This window comes from Sinohyriopsis cumingii, chromosome 11, assembly GCF_028554795.1.
Source record: "Sinohyriopsis cumingii isolate HCF-2022 chromosome 11, ASM2855479v2, whole genome shotgun sequence".
Taxonomy (NCBI): Eukaryota; Metazoa; Mollusca; class Bivalvia; order Unionida; family Unionidae; genus Sinohyriopsis; species Sinohyriopsis cumingii.
Window position 1 is genome coordinate 65,703,354 of NC_142971.1, and position 19,211 is coordinate 65,722,564.

Genomic DNA, 19,211 nt, shown 5'->3' on the forward strand with positions numbered 1-19,211 from the left:
ATATTGATTTTTCTGCGTTGCACCAAGCTGACGTTAGGGGTCCCGAAACGTACTAATTGCGCGAATTTCGCCTGCCGAGACAAACTTACGCTCATATGCAACGTACTTAATTTACTGAGAGAGACTTTGTTTGCAACTCTATAATACATCAATCTGAGAACAGTGGTAGATGCAAAAACATGATCTTACATACCATTAATACGATTTATCTTTGTGTTCCACAGAAAAATTGTAACGTTGGTGCAAAGCAGAAGAAAAAATAAACGATTGCTTGATGAATAAAAAACCAGCCATAGATGACTGTCGTATGCCTTCAAAGACGGAAATAGCAAAAAGAAAATCGAGAGGCAAGCGTGGAACTAAGTTACTTGTTTCTTTTATAGTATTAACGACAGGATGAATTGTCAGAACAGTTCATCAAGGAAACCTGAGGAAATTCTGTCACCCGTTATGATTTTTCCTTTTAGGTTCTTGCTTTTTTAAACATTGTTGTTGTAGTTGTTGTAGGGTTTAACGCCATTTTTCAGCACACGATAGGCTATACATGGCGGCCATTATTAATGGTGGAGGAAGAACCCGGGAAATCTCCAGAAAGAACCACGGACCCTCGAGAAGCTACTGGCAAGCTTTCTCACATACAAACATTGGCTGAATCCGAGACTCGATCCCACGCTGACAGAGGTGAGATGGCAGTGATCCATAACGGAGGGCGCTTTAGACCACTCGGCCATTCGGGGTTCCTTTTTTAAATATTAAGCTCGCATCTATTGATGCATTATTGTAAATGGCTGCTTGTAAGTGCTACTTCCATAACTTTATCAATGTATATTGTATTTGCATTGATGCAGATTGTACGTGGCATTTGCAAGTACTACCTTCCTTCTGCATTATTGTAAATGACTGCTTGCAAGTGCTACATTCATAATTCTATCAATGTATATTGTATTTTCATTGACGCAAAGTGTACGTGGCAATTTGCAAGTGCTACTTTCCTTCTGCATTATTGTAAATGACTGCTTGCAAGTGCTACATTCATAATTCTATTCATGAATTATTTATTTTTCATTGATCCAAGCTGTAAATGGTTGCTTGCAAGTTTTTCGATCTACTTTTCTTCTGCGTCATTGTATCTTCTTATTTGCCAACTACTGAATTGATTATGTAGTTTTGTCGTATGACAAACGCTATGTCAATTATTGCAAGTTTTGTATATTATGTTTATAAACAGTACACTTACATCATTCCAACTGCTGTTTCATACAGATTTGGCCTTGCAACAATGTAAATACTAAGTTTTATCAGTATCGTCTTTGTTGTCCAACTCGTGTCGCCATCTGTTGTCATAATGGCATACTATAGATCAGCATAACATTATGACAACAGACGGCGCTCTAAATTTCTGAAGTTTTTCCTTCACCAGAAATGATGAATGCTCCCTACGGACTTTTACGGCATTCATTTTGTGTCCATGACTCTTTCAGTCTCTTTTTATAAGGTGCATGTTAGCAACAAAGTTTTTATCGTCTATAAAACCATATGGTTTCTCGAAGATCTAAGTGATTTATGGCACCTTACGAAAACAAAAACGCATACAGTACAGCAGGGTGGTCGATCTTTTTCAACCCCAGTTTTGACGCACTTAAGTATTTACCTTCACCGTTTAAGAAATCTACTTCTTAGTGATATCTCTCATTACTTTGGAAGCATTAGTTATTTTAGTAAGGATCAGAAATGACGATATATTCCTTGGTGCTCTTCTTAACGAGCTTTCATCAGATGAACCCTGGTTGTAAGGATTGTATTGTACGTCACCCTTTTTAACGCACCTCACAGATGTCTATCTTTTCCTGTGATCTTTTCCTGTGATACTCTTTTACATAAGCTCCCGCGAAAATAAAATATTTCAGAGCAACAACAATAGCACATAAAAAAGTTTATAGGTAAAATGACATTTAAAAAAATTAAGCATTCCTTAAAGGTGTTCTTATTCTTATCACGATCTTCATTTTGGAACATATTTTGTCGCAAAAACCGAAATAATCAAACTGTAGAAAATCACGATCGTATCATGATAAAAATGTTTACTTGCTATTAGACGTATTATATTTAGTGTACGATTGTTTTTCATTATATAATTTGCATTGTTAATGTACAGAACCTCAACCTTTGAATGTATATATATATATATATATATATATATATATATATATATATATATATATATATATATATATATATATATATATATATATTCAAAAACAACCGAATTACCAGCTTTAAAACTGGTTTGCATCCTTTAAAACGTTTGTCTCTATAAGTGGAAATACTTAGAGACAAAAAATGTTACAGGAGATTTTACTTTTATTTATTGTAATTCTTACCAATTAAAATTAATAATTTGGTTTAAGAATTTTAAAAATATTAATATGGCACCCTTAAATTATATTATTCAGCTGCTCTTTGTCACATTAAAGATAGAAATAAAAGCTTTAAAGAATTTTTGAAATATGAATATAGTGACGCATGATTCTGACTTGTTAACTGTGCTGCTGTTTGCAATATGAAAGTAGTTTAGTGAATTATCTATGATCAAAGAGAGAGAGAGAGAGAGAGAGAGAGAGAGAGAATGCACCAAAACTGCATATTTCATTAATTTATTGTAATTGTACACATGTATCCTGGGTCGAAGAGTGTGTTTTGAAGACTGTCCATCTTCAGCAAGTATCAACAAAAGAATAAATTCTACTGATATTACTCGATAATTATGCAGCGTAGAATTTTACAGATCACTGTCATTCTATTTGGTTTTATTCTATTTAATTGCCTTCATGTATCCTGGGTAGTTGAGGTTGTTTTGGGACATTTGTTTTCTTGTTTTATGGTAGTAAGGGGGTGTTTTATTAGGTGATAAATGCCAATATGGGGGAAACGCTATCCTGATCTTACTCGATAATTATACAATGCGGGATTTTACTGATCACTGTCTTTTTTAAGGTTTGATTCAGTATAATGGTATACATGTATCCTGGGTAGGTGAGAGTGTTTTCAGACAGTCTTGAGCTAGCCCCATTACTTTCAGGGTGACAGATAGAAAAATTAAATTGTTGGATGTCTAATTCATGCAGAGGTTGTTGGAAATAATCAAACATCAAATTTGCTGGACAGATTTGGGGAGGCAAACAAGTGGTAAAAACATTGCCTAAACTTTTAGAATAGTTTTTGCTTTAATATTCTTCAAAAGAATAGACTATGTAAATCTTGAGGACGCACACATTATGGTCAACAAGTATTGGTTGCTTGACTTGGTATTAAGTAAAGAACCGACAGTCTACCATTTTTCTTTTTCTTGTCAATTGGTCAAATGCAGGAATAGGTTGCAGATGTGCTTTAGATATCTTCTGATCGGGATTTCCTACCATTTGGCAAGTGTGACAAGATCTATGGTACTTAAAAACATCACTTTTAATTTTCAGCAAATAAAAAAGATTCAAGATCTTGTGATAAGTCTTATTGGCACCAAAATGACCAGCTTAAGGAGCTGTATGGGCTAGGCTATGCATTTCCTGTCTATATGACTTAGGAACAACACTTTGATTGCTCACTGACCACTCATCACCAGCAGGTACACATTAGGTGTCTCCATTTTTGTCATAATGACCACATTTTTCACAAAGTAACAAATTGGTACTTGAGTGGCTTTAATTTCTAAAACCCAGTCTTGTGTCTTCTCTGAGGAATAGTACCTGGGGGCCTATAACTCACATTAAAATGACTTGAATGCTTACAAACAAAATGGTAAAGATAAAAAGGATCCGGTGAATTATCATGGTATAACATTGACATCTTGTCTGGGAAAATTGTTTGAAAAAATATTGATGACTAGAATTCAAAAGTATTTGGACAAAATAAGCTTTCCACATCCTTATCAATTTGGATTTCGTAAGGAGGCTGGAGCTATCTCCGCTGCATTTACTCTTCAAGAATGTTTGATGTACTTTAATAATCATAACTCTAATGTATATGCTGTTTTTTCTGGATAATGAAAAGGCATTCGATAGACTGTGGCATTGTGGACTACTAAAAAAACTAAAAATATTAGGAATTAATGCAAAAATATGGAGAATAATCGCCCATTCCTACACACAGTCAAGTGCCTGTATAGCGTGTACAGATACATTTCCATTACGGAGAGGCGTTGGTCAAGAGCGTGTAATGTGGGCTTTTTTATTTCTCGTGTACATAAATGACCTATTGAATGAACTAGTAATGACTAATTGCGGGATAACAGTGAATCAGATGAACATACCTGGCATGCTTTTGGCAGACGACACTACTCTACTAAGCTCTGTGCTGAATGGATTGCAAATACTCGTGAATACAGCTTATCAGTATGCACAGAAGTGGAAATTGAAATGTAACTCTAACAAGAGTAATTGGATGATATTTAGTAACAAAAATGAAGTGTACTCATCAAATGGAATTACTCTGGGATCACAGAATATTCCTAGAACAAAAAAAGTGAAATATGCAGGAGTTACCTTTACACAACCAATGAAAACTGATGATCGTATAGTCTATTCCTACGATAAAGCTAAACGTGTAACAAACTCACTAATTTCAATTGGATTAAATGCAAATGGGATGAATCCTATAGTTTCTGTGAAAGTCTGGGAAAGAGTTATATTGCCGTCTGCTTTGTATGGCTCAGAACTCTGGTTTAATATGTCATATCAGGGCATTGAATCAATGGAGAAAATACAACGATATTTCGCCCGGAGAGTACAAGGTTTCCCTCAAAGATCGCCTATTGGATCTACGACATCATGCTTGGGGATGATATCAGTGGAAGCTCGCATAGATAATCAAAAACTCGTATTCCTTTGTCGCATGCGTAGAACATCAGCAAACTTAACTGCTAAAAAGGTTTTCCTCTGGGCTGTCGGAAATTTGATTTTTGACCCCCAACATAGCTACAACTCTTTTATATATAATATAAATACTGTTCTCAAAAAGTATGATTTAGAAGTTTATCTCAACGACTTTTATTTCACTGGAAAATTTCCAGACAAAATAACATGGAAAAACTTAATTGGTACAGGAATACAAATATTTGAAGAGAGAAAACATGAAATGAGTATCAAAAATCCATCAGAGGGATTCGGTAGATTTTTAAAAATTAATCCAGGACTAAAAATGCATCATCTATGGAAAATAGTTTACACTGACTCAAGCAGAAAAATGGAATATGGGACAATAATTCGTATTGGAGGAATGCAAGCAAGACCTGGACTGTGTCCTCTATGTGGCAAAATGAGTCATGACCGTATTTTGCACATTTCGATGAATTGTGCCTTAACCTTAGACGACAGAAACCACATGATGGAAAGTCTATTTTCGTATAAGCCTCCAGTGATTTACCGTGATTTCTGTGATCAGATCGATGATGTTATACTGATTATACTGCTTGGTGGTTTAAATGATATATCAGAACGTTTAGAATTTGAGGCATGGATACATATGATCACACTATCTACCAAGTATTTCATTAAGATAAAGGATATTATATATTCGATTCAATAGAGAACTCACACAGAATATAAGGAAAGAAATACTTGTACTGGATTGCAAAGCGATTAGGAAACTAACTATTTTTGTTGTGAGGATACATTTTCAAATGTTCTATCGTGTGTGTATATATATATATATATATATATATATATATATATATATATATATATATATATATATATATATATATATATATATAGTTTAGTAATGCTTTTAATTTATTTATTCGTTTGCTATTGGAAATAATTCAATAAGTAACGAATCCACTATTTTTGGGATTCTATGTATTTAATTGCATTTTTTTGGTCTTAAAATCTTCAGAAAATGGAGGAATAAAAAGAATATCATCATCATCATCTCTCTCGTGAATGAGTTAGTGATTAAGACATTTAACTTATGGAATTTACCTTATCCATTGTTCCATGGCACATACATTAGGGATAAGAGGCCAAATTTAAAATTTCATCTCAGGTTCATAAACATAATAGCTTTGTGAAGGTCAAAGTATCAGAAAGAACAAATGTATCAACGTCTGTGTATAACATACAACATAAAATGTATCAAGGTCTGTGTATAAAACACATCATAAAATGTATCCACGTCTGTGTATAAAAAAGAACAAAATGTATCAAAGTCTGTACATAAAATACAACAAAATGTATCAAAGTCTGTGTATAAAACACAACATAAAATATATCAAAGTCTGTGTATCAAATACATCATAAAATAAATCAAAGTCTGTGTATAACATGCATCATAAAATGTATCAAAGTCTGTGTATAAAATACAACATAAAATGTATTAAAGTATTGTTTAAAATAGAACATAAAATGTATCAAAGTCTGTGTATAAAATACAACATAAAATGTATCAAAGTGTGTATAAAATACAACATAAAATGTATCAAAGTCTGTGTATAAAATACATCATAAAATGTATCCACATCTGTGTATAAAAAAGAACAAAATGTATCAAAGTCTGTGTATAAAATACATCATAAAATGTATCAAAGTCTGTGTATAAAATACATCATAAAATGTATCAAAGTCTGTGTATAAAATACAACATAAAATGTATTAAAGTATTGTTTAAAATAGAACATAAAATGTATCAAAGTCTGTGTACAAATACAACATAAAATGTATCAAAGTGTGTATAAAATACAACATAAAATGTATCAAAGTCTGTGTATAAAATACATCATAAAATGTATCCACATCTGTGTATAAAAAAGAACAAAATGTATCAAAGTCTGTGTATAAAATACATCATAAAATGTATCAAAGTCTGTGTATAAAATACATCATAAAATGTATCCACGTCTGTGTATAAAAAAGAACAAAATGTATCAAAGTCTATGTATAAAATACAAGAAAATGTATCAAAGTCTGTGTATAAAATGCATCATAAAATATATCAAAGTCTGTGTATAAAATACAACATAAATGTATCAAAATCTGATATTCATTTTTCTGCTAAGACCATTCTAGTGCACATAAAATAGTGTCTTTGTACATACTAAATATTGTCATTGGATACAACGTTCTATTTATTTGTACATACTAAATACTGTAATTCGATACAACGTTCTGTTTCTTTGTACATACTAAAGTATTGTCATCGGACTCAACGTTCTATTTGTTTATACCTCTTGGTGCTATAACAACTGAGACGTTAGAAAGTTCATGTGTCATGCATGTCAAGTGTAGGTCAAGCAACATGTACAGTGTTGTTAGGGACCGTGAAGCGTTGTGACATTTAAAAACGACACCTGACTGTCTTGCTACTTAACATATTCCAGTCTTAATCATAAATGCAAATAAATTATTATATCACTCATACACACAACAATGAATGCTCCTATTAAGGGGGGGGGGGGCTTTATAATGAATTACTGGGAATCATAAATGCAAACAAATTATCACATCGCTCATGCACACAACAATGAATGCTCCTATTAAGGAGGGGGTGGCTTAATAATGAATTACTGGGAATCATAAATGCAAACTATGTTATTAAATCACTCATACACAAAACAATGAATGTTCCTATTAATGGGGGGGGGGGGGCTTAATAATGAATTATTGGGCTCCTATCTTTTGTTCAAGTGACTTTTCTTGCTCCCAAATGTCTCACGCAAGTCCTCAACCAAGTTATATATTATAATTACATTAGAAAATAAATTAGAATTCTAATTTCATTGCAACTGAAATTCCAGTCATTAAAAATTTATTCAGAATTGTTTTTCTGACCATGTCACTTCGGAATATTCAGTCAAACGCCACCACGTTTGCCTATAATTACCGTTTTTATGCATATTTAATGGCTCTGTATTTATGCTCTTTTACAGGTTCCTCTGTCTGCAAGTATGTACGCCGTTCACCTCAGGGAGTGGCTACGAGTGTTCCCACGTCAGCAGATATTTGTTGTCCGCTTTGAGGATTACGTACAAGATATGGAGAGATCGCTTACTAACTTATTTCACTTCTTACAGTTAGGTAATTTTCAATTATCTCTCGTCCTGTATTCCGTTTATACAACACCTCACACGTGACTAACATACAGAATATGTTTTAGCAGTAAACTTGCAACTCTATAGGCATGCGTAAAGAACAAACGGAACCAAAAACCCTTCAAAGCCATATTATAGAATTTTAAAGTTTAAGATAACAAAAACAAATGCAACAGAAACAGAGACAAACAAACGAACAAAAACGAAGATCAAATTTCGTTTTTGTGAGATTCTAGCAATTTTAATAGCTGTTGTAAAATAAAGAAAAATTAAATACGTACGGAGTATCCTTCGAGGGTTTGTGACCTGTATGACCGGATGATGTTGAGAGTTGAACATCGGTTCGGTTAATCAGTATCGATCTTTGTTTACATCATCTATTGTTCGAAATAGATGACCACCGACATAATTCTAACAGTGATTTTATGTAATAAAATTTAGAAATATAAATATTTTGATAAGGTTTACAAGAAATTAATTGGTCTGCAACGAAGTATTTTGTCATTTTTAGTACTTGTCTTTCTCCCGATGATAAGATACGGGCTGAATGTCTCTTCGTCTCAGGATCCAGCATACACTATGCGGGCTGAATTTCTCCTAGTGTCAGGATCCAGCATACACTATGCGGGCTGAAGTTCTCACCATGTTAGGATCGCGCATTCACTCTACAGGCGGAATTTCTCCCCGTGTTAGATCCCACTATGCGTTTTGCATGCTGAATGTGTCCCTGTGTTTGAACCCAGCAAGCACTCTGCAGGCTGAAATACTCCCCGTTTTCCATGTTGCGCTCTACTGGCCGAATTTCTCCCCGTGTTAGGTTCCGCTATGCGCTATGCAGGCTGCAGTACCGGTGCGAAGGTAATATTTGTCGCCCTAAGTGAACCTTCCACCTTGCGCACCTACCCCGCGGGGGGGGGGGACATCGGTTATTATACACTGTTCATTTGTATTAATACACGTTCAGCCTGATAATTTATTAATACAGTTACTAGTCTGCATATTTAATGACAATAAATGAATAATCTGACAGTGTACTGAGTTTTTGGCGCCTCCCCCCCCAAAAAAAAAGAAAATAAAATCTTGGCACCCTAGGCGGCCACCTAGCTTGCATATTGCCTCTCTCCGGCCCAAGCATACTGAATTTCGCTTTAACTAAACTGCGCTGGAAATGAATGGTTAAATTTTTACACTTTTACGAATTTTATTGTATGGATTTTAAAAAACTACGCAAACAAATGTAATAGTACATGTAAATGTTTAATTGATTATTTTTATCTTCGAACGAGACTGTTAAAAATTAGCAGTGCGTAAAAAAATAACTTCTATGCAATATGTTCTTTGGCACAAAGCTCAGCCATAACTAAGATCCAAACAATTGACCTCAGTGATGGTGTAGATTAAATATTTTCACTGCCCGGGATACAATTGTGTATGAAGACAAAGTGGTATTAAAAAGATCGAGGATATAGTTGCGATTCAGTAAAGAGATAGGAAAAAATTCGATATTGCCTTCACGTCAGTTAATGAAAGAATTTATAGGATTAAAATGAAATAAAAGAGATACACAAGCATTAAATAATAACATTTTTGTATTTTACTTTATTGACACATATTTTATTGGCACTAAGGGCAAACACGGTTCAGATTCGTATTTGATTGGAATAAGAATTGTATACATCATAACAGAAATGACCAGCTTGCCGAAAATATAGGAGAAGCATACAATTTTTATTGACCAATATTGACAAACAGATGCTACATTCAGTGAGCGATGATTACCTCCCCCCGTCTCTCTCTCTCTCTCTCTCATATATATATATATATATATATATATATATATATATATATATATATATATATATATATATATATATATATATATATATATATATATATATATATATATATGTGTGTGTGTGTGTGTGTGTGTGTGTGTGTGTGTGTGTGTGTGTGTGTCTTGCATTTCTCAGTAGAAATCCAGTGGGGGGGGGTGCGAGTAACTGAGTGTTAAATTGCGTTTGCGTAGCGAATGAGTTCGCGTGCTCGTTGCGTCCTTACCTTCGACCTTGTTTCATCGTATTTGTTGAATGAACGCATAGTTGCTTTGTTGGTAAGGGTGCTGCTGTATAAGTGTTAGGCGATAGTTGCCTTTATACACGGCACGAGTTCGAGTTTAGCTTGGAACAACTTAAATTCTCTAACCTGTAAAAATAGATAAAGGCTGTATGTTCTTTCTGTGGTATATAGTTCTCAATTTATAATTATAATTTAAAGTATATACCTAAGTCGAAGTCAAATATGTTGTTTCATTTCAGTTTGCCATATATATATATATATATATATATATATATATATATATATATATATATATATATATATATATATAGTTTTGCACTATTTGAAAAACGAACGTTAGACCCGTTCGTCTTTCAAATAGTCACAACTATGAACACAAAAGGTGCAGGATTCGCTGATCAAACACATGTTACGGAAACTATAAACGAGGGAATGATCATCAGAAGAGATCTACTTACCAATCACCAAAAACTAAGATTTTATAATTTGAGCAAGGGATACACCTATACAAAATTCGTTTCTTTTACTTCTATTTTATTCTGCGTTAAATCAGTGGGGTTTCGCTTCAGTGTGATGATGTAACCTCTCGGCACTTGCATGGTGAAAAGGGCAAATATGAAATGCCAACGACAATCAAAATAAAGTAGTATCATTGCTAGATAATAAAATAATCGAGCTATTGTTATTATCGTTATATTCTACTTTTTTGGCAATTGATTTGTATTGTTGTCTCATTATTGTTCTCTTCAAATAATGTCCATAATGTACACATGCGGGGAATGCAACTCTGCAAGCAATATAGTTCACATCTGTTCCATGCTTTACCGATTTCATAAAATATTCCAACAACATGCTAATTGTAAGTAACATTCGTGATATATTGTAGAGTATGGTAGAGTGCACTAATTTTCACTAACGTTTGTTAACTTTCAAATTTTATGATGAAAATATCAAAATATAAGCAGTTTTAGGGGTCAAGATATGGTCTTGGGGACTTTTAGGAATTTAACTTGGAGTGGGAGTGGAATGGGCATTAGAGAAATTAAACATGGATGGGACCCGATGGGACTTTTGAAAATAAGTGCTCCAGTTGGGAAGTATGGAAATTGAATTTGGATGGGCCACTGTGGAACCATAAAGGAATTGAAAGTGGATTTGTCTCTATGGAGTCCAGTGGCAATCTTCCATGGCTGGAACTGTATGGACATTTTGCATAGATGGAACGACATGGGACCATTCGGGAAATTTAGATGGATGGAACGGTATGGGACCATTCGGGCAATTTACATGGATGGAACGGTATAGGACCATTCGGGCAATTTACATGGAGGGGCCCTTGTTGTTCTTATTGCAAGTACTATAATGTAAGGGATCAGTCTACAATGAAGCTTAAGGGAAACTAAATATGGCTAGATCACTTTATGGCTTAAGGGAAATTCAACCTAGCTGGTTTCTTATGGTTCCAAGATGTATTTAAATGTATATGTTATTTCGGGATTATATAAATTAAATACACAAACACTTGTACTGATGGGCAAACGTAAATGTAATGATAGGCGAACACATATGCTTTGAAGCAAACACCTTCCGATAAATATAACGTATGGCTGCAAGGGAAACGCTATGGCATCACGATTAACACTTTTTCTTACAAACACACGTTCTCACAAACTAGCACACACACTTATAAGCCAATATCTAGGGGACCAAGACGTTATATGCGGTGATGGCTCACGTAGTTTCAGAAACAAACACGCGTCCGTACAAGCAAACAAACACTCTTAAATACAAGTGTATGAGCGTATCATGTTGTATGGTATAATGACTGACATACAACCTTACAAACCAATATCTAGGCGGTATGATATAATATGTTCTCACCCATGCGCAGAGAAATTTTCACGATTTACTAACCTTACTTTTCTTATCTCAGTCTGGTTGTCTCAGTCCGGTCATCTAAGTCATGTTGTCCACGCGCTAGTACTTTTAAAAATAAAAACTTTTTTCTTCTGCTGTGCCTGACAAAGTTATTATAAAATTAAACTACAAGAAGTCTATAATATAAAACAAAGTAACATAAGGTCTCTGCAACTTCGATAGCACACAAAACATTTTAAGAGAGACAGATACACACACGCGCAGGAATTCGAGCCATGTGGTGTTATGCCATAGTTCGTTCCACATAGCATCGCGAATTTTTCCTATCTGTCACTTAGTACATTTTCAGGCCAGCGTCATTAAATTTAGCTAATAATGCCTAATTCGTATACGCGAATTATTTAAAACGAGTTAGGCACTTTTAACTAGATTTATTGACGCTGATCTGAAAATGTGCTGAGTTACAGATAGGACAAATGTGCTGAGTTACAGCTAGGAAAAATGTGCTGAGTTACAGCTAGGAAAAATGTGCTGAGTTACAGATAGGAAAATTTCGCGATATTTTGTGGAACAAACTATATGAACTAAGAAACAACGCTGTTCCAGACACAGTCGATACACATCACTGGCTACAAAAATCTCAAACGAATGCAAATTAAATTCATGCACTTACCAAATGTGTGTGTGTGTGTGTGTGTGTGTGTGTGATTCAGATTTTTAACGTAGCTTTAATAATTTTTCAGTCATATTGCTACGACGTGTGCAGTTAGGCAGTTTATAGTGAAGTCTTGCTCTGGGGTAGCATGTCGCAGACATCTAGCATCATGTTCCACCCATTCAGATTATCCTGACACCAAACTGACCAGTCCTAACACTAACTTCTTAATGCTGTGCACTAAGCGAGGCAGCTACTAGTACAACTTTTATGAGCTTTTATTGCGACTCTGCCGGGGTTCGAACCCGCAACATCCTACATCCGAGGCGGACGCGCTCACAATTAGGCTACAGGAGCTGTACTTACCAAATGTTACGGTTCATTCATCAGTCCATAAGCTATATTTCCATGTAGCTTATCATTCGTTGCACTAGTAATAGCAACACTTGCCGTATTTTCAGGACAGAAAATATAAATTTCCAATAAATCAATTTGAAGTCCCCTGATGGCTACCATCGACATTTTCAAATTAGAACTGATGAAAGATAAATATCCTTTAAAAAAAATTTCTTCATATAATATCCATTGATTACATTTAATAATTCAATAATAATATACAATGATTTCATGTTTATGTTTTCTGGTGCGTATGCCTTGTGAACATATTCGTATTACAAATAATAGCACGTGGCTCGAGACGCTCGTGGTACAATACTTGCAAAATGTAACATATATAACTTGATTTTTTCTTGTTTTTTCCTTTTTCTTTTCTTAAAAGAGCAGCATATATAGCTAGATTCATTTTAGATATTTATTCGGATTTCGGTACATGAACTGATGACCTGTATAAAAACAGAAAGACAGTAATAGAACCTGATTAAAATTCTACGCATTGAATCTGCTGATAATATTGCAAAACTGCAGGGTTATTTTAATTTGAATGGAAAATACTGAGTGAGAAAAATAATCAATATTGGTAGCAGTACCAATACAAGGAATTCACATTCGCGGGGTTACGTTATTTGTCTCCCCACTCGATTATCCCTTTGACCGGGATTTCCTTGCCTACAAAAATCGATTATATTAATACCTAAAACACATACGTACAACCCAATACATACGTACAACCCAACACATACGTACTAACCAACAGTTGTACAACCCATCACTTGCTCATACAAATCAATGGATAGGGCGAGACAACGTACGGTACGATAAATACTACTGACACATAGTAGTGCTTGTACTCTGTGACATTTTTGAGAGACCCAAACTCAGTTTGGCGAGCTTGAGAGCGCCATGTCGGGTGTGGGTGGTTATTTTCACGGACGTATGTACACAGTACTTTATATAAATTAGAATTGCTTCTATCATCCGCTACATCATTTGGCGCGACAAATCTAGGCTTTGTTTCTCTAAAATCATCTCTACATTATGGCACATACGAAAACACACTAAATTCTGACATATACAAAGATACTCTATAGATTACAGCACATACAAAGACACTATGGATTCTGGCACATAGGGCGACACTATACAGTTTCTGTCAAATACAAAGACATTATATAGATTCTTGTACTTCTGAAGACACTCTATAAATCTGACACATCCTAGAGACAATCTATCAATTTTGGCAAATCTGAAAATAATAGATTCCGGCACATACGAAGACACTCTACAAATTATGGCACATGAAAAGATGCTATAGATTCTGGCAAATATGAAGACTCTCTAACCATTTAATAGGTTTTGGCACATCTTAAGATTCTCTTTAGACTCTGACACATCTTAAGATACTCTGTATATATTGTCGCATACGAAGACACTCTATATATTCTGAGACATCCGTAGACACTATAAATCTGGCACATTCTATGACACTCTATAGATTTTGCCACATCCGAAGACATTATAATTCTGGCACATTCGATGACACTATACTTCTGGCACATTCGATGACACTGTTGTTTCTGGCACACGCGAAGATACTATAATTCTGGCACATTCGATGACACTCTTCAGATTCTGGCACACCTTAAGACCCTATTGAAAAATATTAAGACACTAACATCCGCAGACACTGTAGACTCTGTCATATAAGAAGACACTCAAAAAGTCTTTCCTGAAGGATACGGCAAAACACACAAGCTTTATTTGATTTACCTATGATAAAAACAAAACCTCTCAATAATGACCCCATAAAGTTTTACTTTACTGTATTATTTCATTTATTTATTTTTCATTAATATATTAACATCCTGTAATTTATTTCCCTTTTTGCCGTGACTTAAGTGTATGCAGCTAGTTGTTTTTATTCTTCTCTGTTTAAACGCATTTTGTTGGTTTCGCGCCATAGTCTCAACATCTTACAGAGAATTTGTTCAACGGAAATAACTGAATCACTGATAACAAGTAAGGTTGTGTCATTCGCAGCAAGACAAGTCTGAGTGGCTTTTGAAATATCACTGACTTCATATGCTTTGTGTTTTTTCATCAATATTTAATAACCTAGTAAATCGAACGCTTTTTTGAAATGGAAATAAATTGCTGCGGTTATTTTTGAACCATTAAAAGCTGCTAGCCGTGCATCAACCAACTTTGTAAGGGCTGTTTGGTATGAGTGCTTTTCTCTGACACCTAGCTGTGAGTTATATAGAAGATTATGGCTCCTAATAAAAACTGGCGAAGATGAAGGGTAGTGTGTTTTTAACATTGTTAGATAATATTTGTAAACTTTATATAGGGTGATAATTACTTGCTAACGAACTATCACCTTGTTCAACATGGAAGGGAATTACCGCCATAGTTATATGCATGTATTTTCTATTTTTCCTTGATGCATTATTACAAATATCTGCTTACAAGTGCTACTTTCATACCTCTATCCATGTATATTGTAATCTTCATTGATGAAAATTGTACGTGGCAGTTTGCAGGTGCTGCTTTCCTTCTGCGTTGTCAATGGCTGCTTGCAAGTGCTACATTCATAATTCTAGTCGTTAATTTCGTATTCTTCATTGATGCAAGCTGTAAATGGATGCTTGCAAGTGCTTAGATCTATTTTTCTTCTGCGTCATTGTATCATGCAATTTGCCAACTACTGAATTGATTCTCTAGTATGTCGTACGGCAAATGCTATGTCAGTTATTACAAATTTTAATAGTGTATTTAAAAACATGCTTTATCACAAGCTACACAGATTGCACGTTCCAAAATCATGATTATAACGTAGCATTAAGCACGTTGCAAGCTAGCATTACGGAAATTAGCATTCTTACAGTATCAGAGGCGGTCTGCAAGAAGCACAAAACAAACTGAATGTATGAAATTGTATACAGTTGTGATGTATTTACACACTGTTGTATTTCCGCTGACCCTTCATACCCCATTTTTATTTGGACAATCTGTGGGTGAATTTACCGCTGCCGCACAGTGCCATGATAGGGTAGCCGCTTACAAGCACGGTTTAAGTCCCTAATTTGTTTATATATTCTCATTCACAATGTTATCAATGTAGAGCATGTTTATTATTTTAGAGTGCAGTGCAAATTCTGCATTAACTCTCGGTAAAGACTTCATAAGGTTTGAGCAAACTGTAGATAATTGCACCTCAAAGCCATACTTTCTTGTTTATTCACGAGAGAGAGAGAGAGAGAGAGAGGTGTTTATTCTCTCATTCCTTAGTAATTAATTTTGACTGATTCCTTAGAAATTAATTTTTACTGTTAATCTGCAGTTTGCAGTGGAAGTTTAATTATATATATATATATATATATATATATATATATATATATATATATATATATATATATATATATATATATATATACAGAGACAGACAGAGAATTATAAATATACACCAGAAATAACCGAAAGGGCTATTCCTTGGTTCGAATCTCCGTAGAGTACGAATTTAAAATTCGCTAACCTGTATGATAGTGTTAAATATTATTAAAATATTAATTCTGCCTACTATTATCAAGCATTCTTCTATAGAATGTCTAGTGCATATATATAATTCTCTATAATTAATTATACATACCTTGATTTCTTTCATAGCAATCCAGAATGACTGTGTAGATTCATGAGAATTAATTAATAGGTCGTCATGCGTGTGTGTCTGTTACACACGAGTGCATATGACAGATTGAGTAATATCATATTTTTGTTGATGTGTGCTTAGTCGTGAGGGAATATGTGCTTGTGTGTGCAGGCAAGGCGATGGGTGCCGTTTACCTGCGTACCTTGTTTCGAATTTCCGTACAGTACGAATTAAAAATTCTCTAACCTGCATGATAGTATATATATATATATATATATATATATATATATATATATATATATATATATATATATATATATATATATATATATATATATATATATATATATATATATATATATATATATATATATATATATATATATATATATATATATGCATGTATGTATGTATGTATGTATGTATGGCATGGATGATGATGCAGTAGCCAGCATGTATTGTCACTAGTTGTCTATGACTAGTATCTGATATCTCCAATTTCATTTTAAATCACTATTTCCAATACAAGAGCAAGAGGCAAATGACTTGAAACAATGACATCACACACAAAGCATATACTGTAGCATATTACAAAACATTGTATTATTAAATTATAAAAGAAAATGAATTATAACAGTATGAAAAATATTTTTTATATCTAAACATAAAAAAGATATCCATACAGTTATGAGATGCTTTATTTCCACTGATATCAAACTGGAAACTACATTTTTATTATTATTTAAAATCGTATTCATCCATATATGAAGCGATATTTATAGTACAGATAAGATGACTGATTATAAGGTACTTCATTGATAAAACATCAGACTCCTTTGGCAGCAATTATAAAAATAAACTATATTGAATATAAATAACATTGCTACCGCTGCCAGCAACCAGATTAATTTGTTTGTATTATTACTGTTACAATACAGTACCAAACTTGCATGAAACATTTAGATATGAAATTATTGTAGTGCTTGCAAAGATTAACACAAATTTTTACATGTATCTTCTATAGATGGGACTTTTTCTGTTAGAAGACTAAGATACTCACACACACATAATTTTGTATATAAAAAAACTTGTAAAGTTTGTAAGGCTACTCACAGCTCAGCCTGTTGTAGCATCCACTCCCCACCCCCGCATACACATCTTCATTTGTCTGTGATTTTATCATTATTTTATCCTGTTTAAATTATAAGTTAATATTGTCATGACACAAAAAATGTCAGCACAATATAATTATGCATTAAAGCAATATAAATAAATAAAAACTATATACAGTCCTGTGGTTAACTTTTCATGGGAAATATTAGAGAAAATAATGGCTCATCTGTGCTTAATTCCCATAATCCCTATAATACCCAAGTCGTGTTGAATTCCCGCAATCTCCTTAGTGTTCCATCCATGGTCATTTCTCAAAAGACCGATGGCCACCCATCCATGATAAATTCTCAGTTTGGCGAATCCATGTTCAATGTCCATAAACCCAATATCGTCCCATCTCTCGTGTTAAATTCCCATATGCCCCAGTTTTTCATAGCCCAGGTTAAGTTCCCATATTTTCCCTATAGACCTCTGTAATTACTGCTGAATATCCTATTAATGCCGACTACCTTTCGAACTAATATTTCCAGGAGCTGGATTAGATAAATAATATAATTTTATTGAACCTAGTGGATATTGTGACTAATGTTGTATTTGATTTAACATTCCATCATGTGGACAGCGCCTCGTGTTACTTGTTTATTTAAAATGCTGGTGTTGGCAAATAAATTAGTCATATTCATTTAGTTTTTTTGTTCACGTAACTAGCCAGGATGCATCGAGCTTGTTTAGATTGTCCAACTTAAAACAATTCCCATTATCTTAACGTTTTTATGTCCATCGGTAAATTCGTAATTAGGTGGAATTCATTTTTATGTAGCTGTGTATTGTCCATTGATTAGGCTTATAGACAGGTGAAAGGAAACAAAAACTTTAGAATAACATGTTCAAAACTTGGGTATGTGACAAGTACTGGTTATTTTGTGCTGAATTAACTTTTTTCCCCAACCATAATGTTATCAATGAACTAAAACTGTTTTTTTAAGAAAATCTTTACTTGATATATGTTCTGAAAATTTTACTGTAAAATGAATCAACCACTTAAAGACTACATGCCCAAAAATTTGATCTATGCAAGTTCATTTTAAAAAACTTCACACCGAACTCGATAAATTGAAAGTAATCTTTCCACTCAACTCTTAGCTAACTCACCCGAAAGAAAATACATCAGCCATGCTTAGTCCATCATGGGACATACTTCCACATTTTTCTCTTAATTGTATCGTTTGAACTGTTCCGAACAAACTCCAAATATTGTCAGTTTTGAAATCATCAATGTTTCTAAACGGTGCGGGTAATATTTTTAAAGCAGTCATGTTTCCAAAGGGTATTTACAATTTTTTAAAGCAGTCCTTTTACCAAAG

General features: G+C 33.9%; 1 protein-coding gene across 4 annotated transcripts in view; it reads left to right on the top strand.

The window, feature by feature from the left end:
- The window catches only part of LOC149788598 (uncharacterized), a 58,162-nt gene that overhangs the window by 25,801 nt on the left and 13,150 nt on the right, over positions 1-19,211 (top strand). For 3 of the 4 annotated variants that reach the window (XM_089974649.1, XM_089974650.1, XM_089974651.1), the window contains one exon: positions 7,919-8,066. In XM_089974649.1, the coding sequence (XP_089830775.1) occupies positions 7,919-8,066 (148 nt within the window). The remainder of the gene's footprint in view (positions 1-7,918; positions 8,067-19,211) is intronic. The other variant, XM_089974652.1, reaches the window with a different exon arrangement.